General features: G+C 49.3%; 1 protein-coding gene across 3 annotated transcripts in view; it reads right to left on the reverse strand.

Moving 5' to 3' along the window:
• Positions 1-16060, reverse strand: part of CORO2B (coronin 2B) — a 146496-nt gene that overhangs the window by 14532 nt on the left and 115904 nt on the right. For all 3 annotated transcript variants that reach the window (XM_043919800.1, XM_043919799.1, XM_043919801.1), the window contains 2 exons: positions 12117-12233; positions 463-612 (listed from right to left, as the gene is read on the reverse strand). In XM_043919800.1, the coding sequence (XP_043775735.1) occupies positions 463-612; positions 12117-12233 (267 nt within the window). The remainder of the gene's footprint in view (positions 1-462; positions 613-12116; positions 12234-16060) is intronic.

Raw genomic sequence — 16060 nt, forward strand, 5'->3', positions numbered from 1 at the left:
TTTGAGGGCATACCTGGGGTTGGGGCTCCATTCTCACCACCAGCAGCTTTGGGTTCTTCTTTTTCCTACTAGGAGGGCAGAGACTACTTCTTGGTTAAGAAGCGGTCAGGTAGAGAGTGTGGGCAGAGAGTGGGCATCTTTTTCTCTTGTTTTTAATTTTTATTAGAGAATAGTTGAGTTCCAGTATTGTGTTAGTTTCAGGTGTGGAGAGGGTATGCTTCTCTGGTGTATCAGGGCTGGAGAAGGCAGTCAAGATGCCTCCAGCTTCTGTGGACCGCAGGAATGATGGGCACGCAGAAGCATGTCAAATGAGCGAATGAATGAGTGACTGAATGGATGCGACATTGGCTAACAGGCTTGGGGAAGTAGCAGTGTCCCCTAGGGCCCCCTAAAGATGCCCGTCTCTCTCCCTCTGCCTCCCTGCTGAGCTGGCTCTGGCCACCATGCCCACTGGCTGCCCACCTTGTAATCATAGCCAGCACTGAAGAGGATGTTGTTGGTGGTGGGGTGCCACTCGACCAGTCCCACACGCCGGCTGTGCCCGTGCAACTCCAGGAGAGCCTCCGTCATGTTCCGCTTCAGCCCGCCCTCGGGGATCTCCCAGATCCGCACCTGCAGAGCGGATGGAGGGCCAAGGCTGGTGGGGGCAGGGCCAAGAGAAGCCCCTGCTGCCCCTTCCTTGGACACCAGATCTGCCTAGTAAGACATCTCCTGGCCAGGGCAGTGGGCAGAGCCTGGCTGAGGCTGGGGGGCGGGGGAAGGTTGCAAGGGGTAGTTAGAGAGAAAAGAGATCATCTTCTCTGGGCCTTTGGGAGGATCTTCTCTAAGAAGTCTCTGCAGATCTTGGCAACTATTAACCCTGGCATGTTTGTTATTCTTTCAGTCTAGCCAGGGCCAGAGGACCACACGCTGAGCAACTTTTAACAAGTGCTGTGTTCAAAGCCTATCTCTGCTTCTCTTCCCACGCCCTTCTATGAATGCCTTCAGCCTCAGCGCCTCTGTCTGTACCACGTGGCCTGTCCTTCACTCTGTCCCCCACCCAGAATGGACACTTGAACAGAGGGAAACTCATCTGGGAGGCTGGGAGGCCCAGGGCCTCTCCTGAAGATGATGGACTACGGGGCAGAGAAGGGTGAGGTGCTGAAAGCATGTAGAGCCTGGATGTAGTCTTGCAGATGCTGATAAGCAAGTGGGAAGAAAGAGGAAGGTGGAATTCAGAGAGAGGAGTGACCATGTAACCCCAGAGAGAGAAACTGAGCAGTTTCTGTCATCTTTGAATTGCATGCATGCATGCTCAGTTGCTAAATCATGTCTGACTCTTTTGGGACCCCATGGACTGTAGCCTGCCAGGCTCCTCTGTCCATGAGATTTCCCAGGCAAGAATACTGCAGTGGGTCACCATCTCGTTCTCCAGGGGATCTTCCTGACCCAGGGATTGAACCCGTGTCTCCTGCATTGGCAGGTAGATTCTTTACCACTGAGCTACCAGGGAAGTTCGATCTTTGAATTACCCCTTGATTATTATGTTAATGTTGGCAGGCTTCCGTTTCTCAAGTCAGACATACTTTGCATAGTTTCAACTGTTTCATCTATAAATGGGGGGGTGGGGGAAGTTTTTACTTTGCCTTGCCTAGTGGCAGAATAAAATAAGCTACTGATTGTAAAAACTTGTAAAGTATAAAATGCTCTAAAGACCTATGGGATTATAGTTCTTGTTATAATTATCATTATCATCATCATCATTAATACTATTTATTATGATCTGAGTGGAGAGGAAAAAGCACATGTGATTACAGTCTAGGACACCTTTAAAACAAACGTTTTGAAAATCTTAACTCCACCCTTCCTAGAAAGGAGAAAAACAGGGAAAACAGCTTTGAGATGCCATTTATAATCTTCTATTAATAAAATGGCCAATTGAAAGAAACAGTGTTGACAAGATTATACTGGAGCTTATGGATTCAATTGGTGTTGGTAGTATTATAAATCAGAGTAACTCTATTTTGGAAACAATTTGGCACTCTTTAGTAGATTGTTCCCCCTTTAGTAGGAACTATAGAGATATTTGTATTGTATTCTTCGACCTAGTAATTTTGCTTTTACATTTCAATATAAGCAAAAATCTCCATGCATGAGGATGTTCATTGCAATGTAGAAAATTCAGAAACACTCTAAGTGACCACCATTAGGGAAATAATTTAATATGTCATAGCAATATGCAATATTAGCCATGCAAAGATAATCATGATGGCTCAGAACAAATATGGGAAGTATGTTAAAGGAAGCCAAAGGCAATCCCAAAAACAGGGGAGCAAGGCTGGCAACTAGGGGTGTCCCTAAGGGAATTCCCTTGATGTGGTTTTCTTTCTGGGCACTTTATCCTGAGTACAGAAATGAGTATTTCCCACACATGTGTTCCCCTGAAGACCCAGCTCTGAACATACAGACCATGGGAGGCTCCAGGTCTAGCCAGGGATTTATGGTCACTCTTGGGAGCACCATTCTCGGCTTCAAAAAACATATTTGAGAACAAGTTTATAATTAGGGGACAGTTTGATGTTTTTCCATCCTCAATGTTATAATCTCCTGTGGTTGTCCCAGCTCTCTAGGAAAGCCCAACACCTCACACAGCCCGGCATGCTGGCGGCAGCTGGGGGGAGGGAGGTGACAGAAAGGGGACCCAGTGTGCTCCATGGTTTTCCCTGACAGCCCTGCGCAAAGGCCTTACGAGATGAGGTCTCACATAGAAACAGCAGAGAGGGTGGAGTGGGGACCAGGGTAGATGATTCAGTAGTCATCAGTAAGACACGCATTCTTGGGACTTCCCTGGTGGTCCAGTGGCTAAGACTCTGTGCTCCCAGTGCAGAGGGCCAGGGTTCAATCCCTGGTCAAGGAACTAGATACCACATGCAGCAACCAAGCGTTCGGGTATAAGACCTGGTATAGCCAAAAAAAAAAAAAGACACACATTCTTCTTGTTGTCCAATGTCCCAGAGGAAGGTGACTGTTGAAAAGTGGAAACTAAAAAATGCTTGTGCTACACACATACACACACATCACACATTCAATACCTTCCCCTTTCTTTCTTTTTTCTCCAAAGGGATGCTATGATCCATATACTTCAGCGGCTTGCTTTTCTCATGTAACGAGAGCTGGTGGGCATCTTTCTACACCACTACATGCGGCTCTACCTTAGCTTTTTAAGTGGCCAGAAGGACAGCTGTTTTGTGGCCGTGCCATGATGGAGTTAATCAACTTGTGTGAATGGACACCTGGGCTCTGCCCATTTTTCTCACTGTTACAGTTCATTCTGTGATGATGAGGCCTGACATACAAGTTTGGCCAAGCCAGAAGTATTCCTGTAAGACACATGCCTAGAAGTGTTTCACTTTTTTAGTCACTGTAAAATTGTCCTTCAAAGCTGCCCCAGGTTTCACCAGCAGAGTCTGTGTTTCTTTACCTATGTCTCTAAAACTGTACCTTCAAAAACAGGTTTTGGGGACTTCCCTTGTGGTCCAGTGGTAGAAAATCTGCCTGCCAATGCAAGGGATACAGGTTCAATCCCTAGTCTGGGAAGATTTCACATGCCACAGGGCAACTAAATCTGCCCACCACAACTATGGAGCCTGTGCAGCCTAGAGCCCGTGCACTACAATAAGAGAAGCCATTGCAATGAGAAGCCCCCGGTGCAGTGTAACTAGAGAATAGCCCTCACGCTGTATCAAGAAAAACAAATATTAAAAAGCCCATAGGTTTTTGTCCTTGGATCAAGAAGGGCTTCCCTGGTAGCTCAGCTGGTGAAGAATCTGCCTGCAATGTGGGAGACCTGGGTTCAATCTGTGGATTGGGAAGATCCCCTGGAAAAGTGAATGGCTATCCACTCCAGTATTCTGCCCTGGAGAATTCCATGGACTGTACAGTCCATGGCCTCACGAAGAGTTGGACACGACAGAGCAACTTTTACTTTCAAGAATGCCATCTCCCTGCTGTTGGATTTGCAGGTCTTTGATTCTTAGCAACACTGGGCATCTTTTTCCGTCTTGATAGGCTACCCTTGTTTGCACTTGAGCAGGAAGCTTGAGATGCTTTCAGAGTCAAGGGGATGAAACTTTAAGGGGCAGGAAGATAGGCCAATGTGGAGGTGTATGGGGGCAAAAGATCTTGTCTACAGACACGTCATACTGTATCTTGAGGACAGCAGACAAGCACATACACACAGGAACCCATGGCATTCAGAGCATATGCATTGACTGAGACAGGAGAGAAAATCTGGCCTTTAAGAAAATCTTTGAAACAGAAAGTTAAGCCTCACTCATTCCATATACACCTCTTAGGAGCCAGGCCCTGGGTACCAAAGGGATGGATGCGGAGGTCACCCCATGCCTTCTCTTGATTGGCACACAGTAGGGTCACAGGGCGGAGAGCCCATGGGAGCACAGGGATGGGGGAGCCTGAATCCAGTCTGGAGGGTGATGGGGGTGGGAAGATCCAAAAGATGCAGGGTTAGAAGAGGAGATGTTGACCCACATTTGAAAAGACAGGTTGGGAATGTGGGGAAAGATGAGGAGACAGAAAAACGACTCCTGTGTGTGGGTGTAGGCACAGTGGGTGGAAAATTACAGGTGGGCCAGCCTGGCTGGTGTGGAGCAGGCCAGCGGGTGACAGAGGAAGCCAGAGGTGGGACCTGAGGAGCCCTGCTTGGGCTGAGTTTCAGAAGAAACGCTTTTTCCAGAACAGCCTGATTCCTGAGGATCCAGCTACCTGAGGCATCCCGGAGTCGCATCACGGGCAGGGTAAAGTAGAGACACCAGGGAAGCTGTGAAGGGTGGGTCCACTCAGGCTGTAATCCCAGGGCCCAACTAGATGACCTGAGACAAGCCAGTTAACCTCTCTGAGGCTCAGGCTCCTCATCCGGATGATAAATCGAGAGATACACACCTTTTAGAGGCTAGGGTTGAATGAATCTGGACTTCAGGGTCCTTGTGAGTCTGAGGCTTTCTAGCCGCTCACACAGGTTGGTTTGTTGGCGTGACAGCTCTGCCTGGTAATGAAGGGGCTAAGAGGGGAGGGGGAGGGCACGTGGTGTCTATGCCCAGGCACAGCCTCTGGACTGGCTCCAAGTCCAGGGGAACGAAGGGCTGCGGGGGGGAAGCCAAGAGTTGTTTTCACCAATACTGCTAGAATTGGGTCTCAGATGGAAAATGTCCCACAGGGAAGGAAAGGGGAGTCTTGCCTTAAAACCCCATTTGACTCCAACCACTTTGCTTCCTGGGGTCCAGTTTCTTCTGCTGCATAAAGTAAAATGAAAGTCGCTCAGTCGTGTCCAACTCTCTGCGACCCCATGGACTACACAGTCCATGGAATTCTCCAGGCCAGAATACTGGAGTGGGTAGCCTTTCCCTTCTTCAGGGGATCTTCCCAGTCCAGGCATTACAGGCGGATTCTTTACCAGCTGAGCCACAAGGGAAGCCCTGCTGCATATTGAGAACAGTATTAGTTAACCTTCCAGACTTCTCTGCTTTTGACACCACTGAATGTTATCACTGGGGAAAAGAGACTACCTCTATTTGATCCACCACAACAGCTAACAGCTGGCAGCATACGCAAGGGGAGCTCAGAAGAGGAGCTGGAGTTCACAAAGGCCCCAAGTAGCTGGAAAGGAATTCCAGTCCCTAAACATTCAAGGGATTTGCTGGGAACAAAGAGTGGATGGGCGCGGTAGGTAGATCTGCTCGGAGGTTGCTCTGGAAGAGGTTACTTCAACAGGAAACCCAGTAAAGTCTGCCAAATCGGATTTCTGGAAGGAAGGGGAGGGGAGAAGTGGCAAAGCGCTTTCTCCAGCTAAGCCAGCTGTGTCTGGGACTGTCCCTTTCATAAGTCCCTGAGTCAGAACCCCATTTAGTTAAACTCAGTTACAACCAAGCCAACGAAATATACCTAGCCACTCCCTGGGTCACAATGCTGGACACTGGGGGCCAGTCCTCAGCCAGTAGCTCACAGTTTTGTGGGGTGGACGGCAGACACAGCTAAGGCCAGGTGGGTGAAGGGCACACCGTTTATAAAGCTGCAAGACCAAGTGTCTTGGTGCACAAGGGAGGGAGCAGCTGGCTGAGAACGTGAGAGCTCTGTGGCCCAACACGCGCCATTCCAACCCAGGCTCTGACCTTATCGGCTCTGAGACTTCAGCCAATGTTCAACCTCTCTGAATGTCAGTCTTCTCAACTGTAAGAATAATTACAGCTACCATTATCGTTGTTATGAGGACGAAATAAACTATATACCCTACCAAGCAGATGACGAACACGTTAGTAACACTTAACAATGCATTGTTGTTTAGCGGCTAAGTCGTGTCCAACTCTTTGCGACCCCTGAACTGTAGCCCGCCAGGCTCCTCTGTCCATGGGATTTCCCAGACAAGAATACTGGAGTGGGTTGCCATTTCCTTCTCCATAACAATGCTTGCTTAATATTAATTAAAGATTATATACAAATTTTAGACAGGTCACATTTTAGATGTGATTTCTATTTCTCATAGGTGCTTTGTGGCCCCCTGCGTAGTCAATGAATGTGGTATGAAGTCTGTCTCCGTTTTACGCAATGCAAATACATTTCCTCTTTAAAATTATTATGTGATTATGAAGGTGTCTGGCTGGATCTCTCTGCTTTCTGATACATTGAGGACTGTGGCTGCTAGTGACTTAGGCCCAGGGCCTACTCAGCCCCTCTGAGAACAGTTACTAAGTGAAAGAATGCTCTGGTTAGGGGAACTGTTGTTACATAGCCATGGCAAATAGTACTTCCTGTCTACATCTGTGGTGTAGGAGCTCAGAGGAGGAGCCGAAGTTCATAGTGGTCCTAAGTAGCTGGGAAAAGATATGGATTCCAACTCCTTACTATTTACTTAAAAAACAACTCTTTTCGGAGTAGTGTGGGGAGGAATGGGCACATATGAGGTATAGTCTCTGCCTTCTGATAGTATCCAATTAAGCTGTACTACATAACATAGTCATGAGCCCAGGATTTCCATCCAGCAAATCCACAGATACACTGCCTAGAGCTGGGGTCAGAGCAACTCTTTTCTCTTGGCTTTTCTGCAGTGAGAAGAAATAAAATCATGAGGGTCTTGCCCAGAAGGTCTTGGAACACCCACCTCCTATTTCTTCCCAACTATTTGGTTTACTACTAGAAACGGAATACATCATCACTAGCCTAAACAAGAGGTAGAGCCTCCAGGTCCGCCTTAACGTTGATATCTTCTGACTGTATCCTAACATGGGAAACAGATCACTCCAAAGAGAAGGAGGAGAGAAAGGCCACCTGAGGGTCCAGAAGAGAGCACGACTGACCATCTGCTGTTGAGAATCTTATGAAGGGGTTGCCAGCAGATTAAATGAAGTGGTAAACATGAGGTTGGACACAGGAAAGGATATGTGTTACTTATCATCATTATTATTGTTATTATTAATGACTCTCCTTACATAGGTAAGGAAATGAGACACAGAGAGGTTAGGAAACTTGCCCAGTTTGCACAGCTAGGAAGGGAGAAGCTGGGATTCAAATTCTGGATTTGAATCAGGCAAACTGCCCAGTTTCTCTCCTCTGAACCCCTACCCCTGCTCATCCCTTCCTTCTTCCCTGGATGGAATCTGACAAGCTAGAGAGGGTGTGGTCTGTCCTTCTGCTCATCTATTCCAAGAAAGAGATGCTACTCCCTGGCCCCAGGAATCTAAAAATTACCCCATCTGGGGCACAGACAACCTTCCAGGCCTCCCACTGATGGTCAACTCCTCCATTCAAGGGTGGGGTCTTTAAATCCACTGCCCTATTTCTAGGACAAGGAACAGCGCCTGGCACATCATAGACATCTAAGACTTGTTAAATGAATGAACCAACAGAAGAACCTGAGAAGCCCAGAAACCTTCTGACCATCAGAAGCAATGAGTCTTAATCTTAAGCAATGAGTCACCCATAAGGAAGCATGCTAGCTCCCGCTTTGGCCGGTAGTGAGCTGCATACGTGGCAAAACACCCCTTTAGTCCTGATTTGGAAGGGGGACCTGGTGGGGATTTCTTTCCTAGATTTTAAGGCTTAGCATTCAGCTTAGTCCTTTTGGGAAACCAATGATGAAAGGCCTATTGGGGCCTCAAGAAGCACAGAGTGAGATACATAATGGAAAGAATTTTGGAAAAAAAAAAAAAAAAAGAGTCTGGGTCTCTCTCTCCCAGGCCTCCAGCCTGCCCTCACTGGGTAAGGTTATCTAAATGCCTTGGTCCCCACATTAATGGTTATAAAGTTCTTAGTAGCCAAGAAACACTAGATTCATTTTGCTCTCATGATAAACCATTTTACAGCAGGGCAACCAGGGCCCAGAGAGGTTAAAGAAGCTGGTAAGATCACAGATCTGGGAAGCGGAAGAGCCAGAATCTGAACCTAGGCCCGTGGCCTCCCAAGCCTGGCTGCCTAACGATTGAGCCACCCCTCCACACTGGTGGAGTCTCTGCAGCTGCCAGGCACATTGGTGAGGCCTCTCAGGGCTATGTGCTTCCATTTCTAAAAGGAGTGTGATGCTCCCTTCCAGCTCCAAGAGGTATTGGTTCTCAAGTTTATATGTGTGTGTAGGAGGGCAGGGTGGTGGGTGGCTTCCGGCTGCTTCCAGCAGGGCTGACATCCTGCCCCAGCCCACCCCCAGCTCTGGGGGTGTGGAGAGCATCACCTCTCCTGGCTGGGTGCGGGGGATGAGGACAGCTGCTGGATGGAAGAGCAGTGGAATAGAAGGGAAGAAAGATGCTGAGCCCAGGAGAGGGGCCTGTCTCCCTCCCCGTCCTCCCGCTCTCCTGGGATTGCTCTCTCCTCTCCTTGAGATGTCAGAAACCTCTCTCTGTGGCTGCTGGAGAAGGGCTGGGAGCATGAGGCTTGGAAACCCATAGCGCCCTTCCCTGCCGCCTGCCAGCCGCCCTCCCTAGCTGCGGCAGAAGCTATAAAAAGCACAGCCCTTCAACAATAGGTGACATCACCCAGCGGCGGAAAGAACTGGATTCTGCCAGATGCCAGGGAGAGTTACAGCCCCCAGCCTTCCCTCAGGACGGGAGCCCCTTGGGGAAGGGCTTGGTATGCTCTTGGATCCCTGAAAGGAAGGGCTTAGACTCTTGAAGACCTCCTCATGCCCTAAGGGAGAGGAGACTGGGGGGAGGGGGGACCTGGGGGATGGACTTCACTGGAGATTTTTCAAGGGATGGGGATATGGAAACAGAGCTGGGAGCGGGGTGGAGGCCAGCTGGATCCCGTGTCCTCTGAATGTTGTGAGACAAGCAGAGGGTGGGGAGTGGGTGTGCAGGGCCTGTCAGGGTCTCTCTGGGTACCTTCGGGAGCTGGTTCCCTCCCCAGCTCTGGCACGGCCCACAGTGCCTGGCATACAGTATGTGTGCTGACTGACCTCTTAACCTTGGCTCTGGGCGTGGTGTCTGAGGTGCAGTAAGTTGACTATGTGATCTGGAGTGGGTTAAAGGGTGCCTGACCCTGGAGGGGGCGATGGCAGAGAGGGGAAGGTCAATCAGAGCGGTCCTGGCAGCACTGACCAGCCTCCTCTCCTCACCCTGGGGGCGGCTGGTCCTCTGCCTTTCCAGCCCCCCTCCCAGGACCCAGGCAGGGATGCCCTGCTTCATGTGCCCCCAGCGGCCTGCGCAGGCTCCGCATAGAGAGCTCGCTGAGTCGGAGAGACTGAGATCAGATGGATCTGAACTGTCAGCCCCTCCAGGGTCTGAGCCTCAGTTTCCTCACCTAAAACCAGGGCTGTGGGTAGTTGCTCAGGGTGCCGGCTGGGAGTCAGGGGACCTGGGTTCCAGGTCTGTCTGGGACGTGAGCCCCTGTGTGATCCTGGGCCCTCGGTGTGCCCTTCGCCAGGAGGGGCTTGTTTCCAGCCATGGCAGGGGCAGGGGGGATACTGACTCTCATGCCAAGACCTCTGGCCCTGAGGCTGGGGAGGGGCAGAGACATGAGGGTCACTGTGCGGGCTCCGAGCTGGCAGGACTGGCAGCCAGAGCCAGGGCTGAGTTCCTCTCTGTTCTGAAGACTTAATCCCCTTCTCTCTGGTGAGCAGCCCCGGGCCAACCCCTCTCTCCCTGTGCCCTCAAGCCCCACATCCTTTCTCTTTATACCCTCAACACGTACACGAGTCACACCCCCTCCTGGGCACTCCCTTCCTCTCTGCTGAGCCACATTCCAGCACCAGCCCAGCTGGCTGGGGTTCTGCTTCTTCCACAAAGCCTCTGTGACCCATCCAGCCCCTTCCCTGACCCCAGAGCATACAGTGTCTTCACACTGCACAGGTGTAGGGGTTCCTGTTCAGACGGCTTGAGAAGCACAAGTCTCACTTCAAAGTTCAGCTGCTCACCCTGGCGTCCCGAACCTTCCCTCTCTGCTCCTGACCTCCGTTCACAGCCTCCCCTCCTGCCCAGTCACCATCTCCATCTTGCTGCAGAAAGTAGCCAAACCTGATGGACTGTGCCCGTCACAAATTCTCGCCCTCCTTTCTTATGTTGTGCCCTGCCCTTGATGTTGCTGCTCTCAGGAATCCTCTTGAGTTGACTCAGGGCTCTGACTTTTAGGAGCTGGTCAAGCCCATTCTACTCTGCTAGCTCCCTCCACAACACTCTGTTTTACTAGACACTGTGCCAGCTGACCTCCTCCCTACCCCCTAATTTATTAACCAATGGGGACTTATTTACTGTGAATCTTTTTCTTTGGATAATTCATTAGATGGACTATATTCATTCTCATGTATTCATTTATCTTTCTATTCAATTCATCTACCTATTCATCTTTATCTTGTCATCTTTCCTTCCTTCCATTCATCTATCTATCCATTATCCATCCATGCAGCGATCTATCCATTAGTTTAGTCATCCACCCAAAGATCCATTTATCTAGCCATCTGTTTGTCCATTCATTCATTCATCCATCCATCCATCCATCCAACCAACCATCCCATCAAATGCCTACTAAGCATCTACTAGGTACTAGGCTCCTTGCTGGATGCTTGGGATTCAGAACCAAAAAGGCCATGAGCTCTGTTCTCAGGAGCTCTCAGGCTAGTCTGGAAAGACAGGAGACATGAGCCTCAAAGTTTCTTCTAGTTCCAACATCCTGGGAGTCTATGACCTGCCCCCAGACTACGCCAGTGAGCACTAGAGAGATGCCTGTGGTCTGATCTCCCCTCGTCTGGGAACACCAGGGGCCAGAGCAGTCCCTCCTCCCCAGCTCAGCTGAGGCTCTGAAATCCCCTCTTGCTCCCAGGCTGGTGTGTTGACATTGCTGAAGGGCAATTGAGGAAAGGCACAGGGCCCTTCTCCAGAAACACAGACTCTGCTGCCAACACCTGACTCTGCCTCCACGTGCGCAAGTCAGCAGAGCCTGGGGAAAGGGCGACCAGAAAGCAGCTTCACATGTTGCTCTCCCTGGATTCTTTATCTCCCCTTTCCAAATTATCTGCCTCCTTTCTTCCCTTGTCTCATCCCTCCTACCTGTTCTCTCTCCTTCGCTCTATCTCCCTGTTCCCTCCTCCTCACTTTCCTTCCCCTATTTCTTCTTTCTCCTCATTATGTGGTAGGATGCATGGTGTTCAAATTCTGGGCCACCATTGTAGGTCCTTGGACAAGTCATGACAAACCTCAGCCCAGTGTCTATCCCTAAAACCATGGCTCACAGAGGACAGAACTTCACCCAGCCTGCAAGAACAGGGTCTCTTTTCCTCATGGCTCATCCATTTCATCCCCTTCCCCCTTCTTCCTTGCCCAAGTTCCTCTTCTGATCCTTCTCCTTTTGCGGTCACAGATGAGTGCCAGATCACAGATTTAATCTTTTTGTTCTATTCTCACCTACAAAGTCAACACCTCCGAATGAAATCACGGTAAGGGCACCAGACCTGCCATACAGTTCATGGATTTGCTCCCTGTCCCCTTCCTAACTCCCTGTCCCGGGGCTAGCTGAAGGGATGACCAAGAGGACAGAAGAGGGGCAAAGAAGGGAGAAGGAGGGAATTTAGGGAGGAAGGCCTCCAGGAGGAAGCAGGAGGAGTCCCCATGCGCCCACCCTCCCCGGGGACCACCCCTCCTGCTCACCGATGTGTCCTCTGAGCACGAGGCAATGATGTTGTCAATGAAGGGGTTCCACTTGATGTCCAGCACATTGCCCTGGTGACCGCAGACCTTGGGGTAGTTGGGTTCGATCCTGCCCGTCTGCCAAGGGGAGAGAGAGAGAAAGAGAAGAGAGAAGGGGATTAGTTTGATGGCCCTGGGATGACCTGAAAGAAGAGCCAGAGGTCCTAGAGGGTCCACTAATGTTTTTGGATCCCTGCATCCGGCTGGGCCATACTGCTCTGGGGCTGCATCCTCCCCACACTGAACGGAGGTGGGAGGGTCCCAGAGCAGGGTGGGTGGGGCCATGCTGGTCCACACGGCATCTGAGTGCAACTTAGAGAAAGGTGTCCCTTCCTCAAGTAAAAACATCTAAAGTTAAGATGTAACTATCCACCTGAACCACCAAAGCCTGGTGGGCAGCAGCCCTGGCAGTTCATGGGCCATATGTCTGTACTCCCACCTCATCTCTAGGAGGAGCTAACCCGGACAGGCCTGGATCAAAGGAGGCTCTTCCCTGCTGGTCCAGGAATCGGTGGAGAGGTCTGAATCTCGGGGTCCATCCACACACACTCATGTTATTCTGCCTGGGATGTGAACGGTGCTATTCCCAGATGTGGCACATGCTTGTTCAGTCTGCATCTTAAACACCTGCACCCGGTGCCCTGTGGCTGAAAGCACCGTCTCTGGAACCACACGGGCCTGTGTTTGAATCACAGCTCTGCTGCCTTTGAGCTTGGAGGCCTTCGGAAAGTCAATGAACTGCTCTGGGCCTCGGTTACCTCATTTTTTTTTTCTTTCTTTCTTCTTTTCACTGCTTCAGCAACTTTATTTTCAGACATGTGGGTATAAAATCAGCTGGAAAGCTTGAAAGTGCAGCTGTCATAAGAGAGGTTCCTCATTAGTATTGCTGTGAAGATTAAATGAGCGAATGTGCTTAACAAAGTACTTAGTGTGGAGATTATCACCATAGTGAATGCTCCATACCCGATACTAGTTATTATCATACAGGTTAGATGACACCTCCTCCAGGAAGTCTTCCTTCAACGGATTAAGCATTCCTTCTCTGTGAGCTCATTGTATTCTGTGCGTCCCTCTATGACAGGCACCATCACAAAGAACTACAGTTTTTTTCTGTCTGTTTATAAGCAACTGAGGACTGGCTTGTCTCTGAATCTCCAGCAACTTACAAGTCTGGCAAACAGTAGGTGTTCAGTACATGACTTGAAAGACATCCTGCAGTGGCGATGTGGTCCACAAAAGATGGAGCAAGGGGAGTCGGGGTGAGGGGTAGTTCCATGCCTACTGGCTGCAAAGGTGGCAGGGAAGAGAGAAGAAATTGGAGACAGAGGCTGTGTCTCTGTCCCCAGGTTTTTTAATATTAGCTTTTTTGGTGTGTGGAGGGAACAGGAAGGGTTTTCCCAGTCACTGCCCATCTGCTAATAGTGGTTAGGTGATCAGAGGCACCTGAGGCAGGTCAAACCTCACCCTCCTTTAAGTTCCTCAACTGAATAAGGAGGAGATCAACCAGTTTCAGGCAACCCCCGCTATACATGTCTTATAGTTCACCAGTGTGATGGGGCAAGAGTTATTTCAGAGTATGCATCCTGCCGTAACCTCTTCCCCACCCACTTCTTGTCTGAATGTGTATCTCCAGGTTGTCTGATTTTTCTTTTTTTTTTTTTTTTATGACACAGCAATGGCAGTGGTATGGAGGGTGAGGGATGAGGTAGAGAAAGAGAGAGAGGAAAAAGGCCTTGGAGATTATACTTGGGAGAACTTCACTGACACTGTATGCTAGGGGAAATTAGAGAGTTAAGGAAAAGGATTTGGGGGATACGGCTCTCAGTTAAGAATGGGATCCTCTTTTGCATCCTATGAGGGACACAATATGAATTGGAATACCCTTTTCAATTACTTTTAGGCTGTTGGACTACCTTTCTTTCATTGAGATTCTGAGCAGAGACTGAGCCACACATAGCCCTAGGATTTACTAGGGTTACAAAGTAGCTTCTTTAACTCTCACAAAACCCTGGGAATTAGGCATGAGGAAATGAATGCCCAGAAATGTTAAGCAACTTGTCCAAGGTCACCCAGCTGAAAGCAAAGCTAGGATTCCCACACAGGGGTGACCCTCAAAGCCGAGCTGAACCCCACTGCTTATTGCCGGCCAACTCCCCTCCTCTAGCTCTGATGTCCATGGGCTGACAGGCCCTGCATCACCTGTTTCCACAGCTCACGTGCTCTCTGCCAGAGCCTTCTCTCCTTACATCTGATCCTGAAGGCTGCCCTGAGTGGTCCCTGAGCAAAGCTGTCTGCATTCAGCTTTCGGTGCCCAGGCAGATCTCAGGGCACTGAATCAGTCAGTCAGTAGGTAGCCAGCAGCTAGCAGCAGCTTCTGAGTAGCCGCCTGCAAGTGATGTCCTGGAGGGACAGGTGAAGCCGCATCACTGGAATGTATTCAGAATGGGGAGAGGTCAAGGGTCTACGCTGCCAATGCAAAAGACGCTGGAGATGAGGGTTCGATCCCTGGGTCAGGAAGATCCCCTGGAGAAGGAAATGGCAACCCACTCCAGTATTCTTGCCTGGGAAATCTCATGGACAGAGGAGCATGGTGGGTTCTAGTCCATGGGGTTGCAAAGAGTCAGACACAACTGAGCACGCACCCACACACCATCCTGACAGAGCGCATCCTTCCAGGTGGACTTTCCTTTTCAAAAGGGATGCCTTCCCCAAAAGGACGGTTAACGTTGATTTTCATGACTGAATCACATTGCTGTTCTTGTAAATGGTGACCTGCAGAGTTCTGCAGTGCACAACCTGCTCGACTGTACACAGCGCCCTCAATGGGAGGGACCTCTTTTCAAACTGGCAGCTCTGATTTTCCCATTTTATATAGTAGGGTTCACATAATTTTTTTTTTTTTGGCCATGCCATGTGCCTTGTGGGATCTTAGTTCCCCAACCAGGGATCAAACTCTGGCCCACGGCAGTGAAACTACCGAATCCTAAACCACTGGACTGCCAGGGAATTCCCCAAATTTTGTTTGAATGACAAGATTCATTGCTAAGAAGAAAAGTTTGAAAACCACAGTTTTATAGAGAAATCAAGCAAATTTTAAAATATAATTATTAACACCAAGAGAAGAACTGCATAAGAAATCTTATAAATCATAGTGATAATGTCTTATGGACAATATTTACATCGTGGTAATAATGTAAATCCTGAATATTTAGTTTTTTCTTATCTGAATATCTATTTAAACATGAGTTGTGCTATAATATACTGGGCAGGCAGAGGTAGGAAAAATGTATGCGTGTAGAGTTAAGAGGGGAGACTGAACTGCTAGAGAGCCAGATCCTCATCTTCCATAATAGGAAGTCAATAGACAATGTCTAAGATTTAAAAAAAATCAAGACATTGAAGAGAAAGCATGTAATTAAGAAATACAAAGAGAAGTACAAAAAGAAACAGCTCAAAACATTGGAAGCAGCTAAAGAGTAGGAAATGAGGGGTGTAGCAAAGTAGGGTAAAGATCAAGGGTTACAGGGCCTGGTGTGCTAGTAAGTGTTTTAACAACTGATTTTCCAGGAAAGAAAGGCTGTGGTTTGGCACATTTGCCAATTTCAGTGGCAAATGCCCATCATTTCAAACTACCAGGGTGCTATCCCCAGAAGTAGAGTTAAAAGAGACTTAGGAGGCTTCCCTGGTGGGGACAGGGGATAAGAACCTACCTGCCAGTGAGGAGGACACAGGTTTGATCCCTGGTCCAGGAAGATTCCACAGGCCAAGGAGCAACTAAGCCCATGAGACACAACTACTGAGTTTATGTGCTGCAATTACCAAAGCTGGCGTACTGCCAATGCTGAAGCCTGTGCATCCGGAGCCTGGGCTCTGCAACAAGGGAGGCCGCTGCAGTGAGAAGCCCA

Source organism: Cervus elaphus, chromosome 12 (genome assembly GCF_910594005.1).
Source record: "Cervus elaphus chromosome 12, mCerEla1.1, whole genome shotgun sequence".
NCBI lineage: Eukaryota > Metazoa > Chordata > Mammalia > Artiodactyla > Cervidae > Cervus > Cervus elaphus.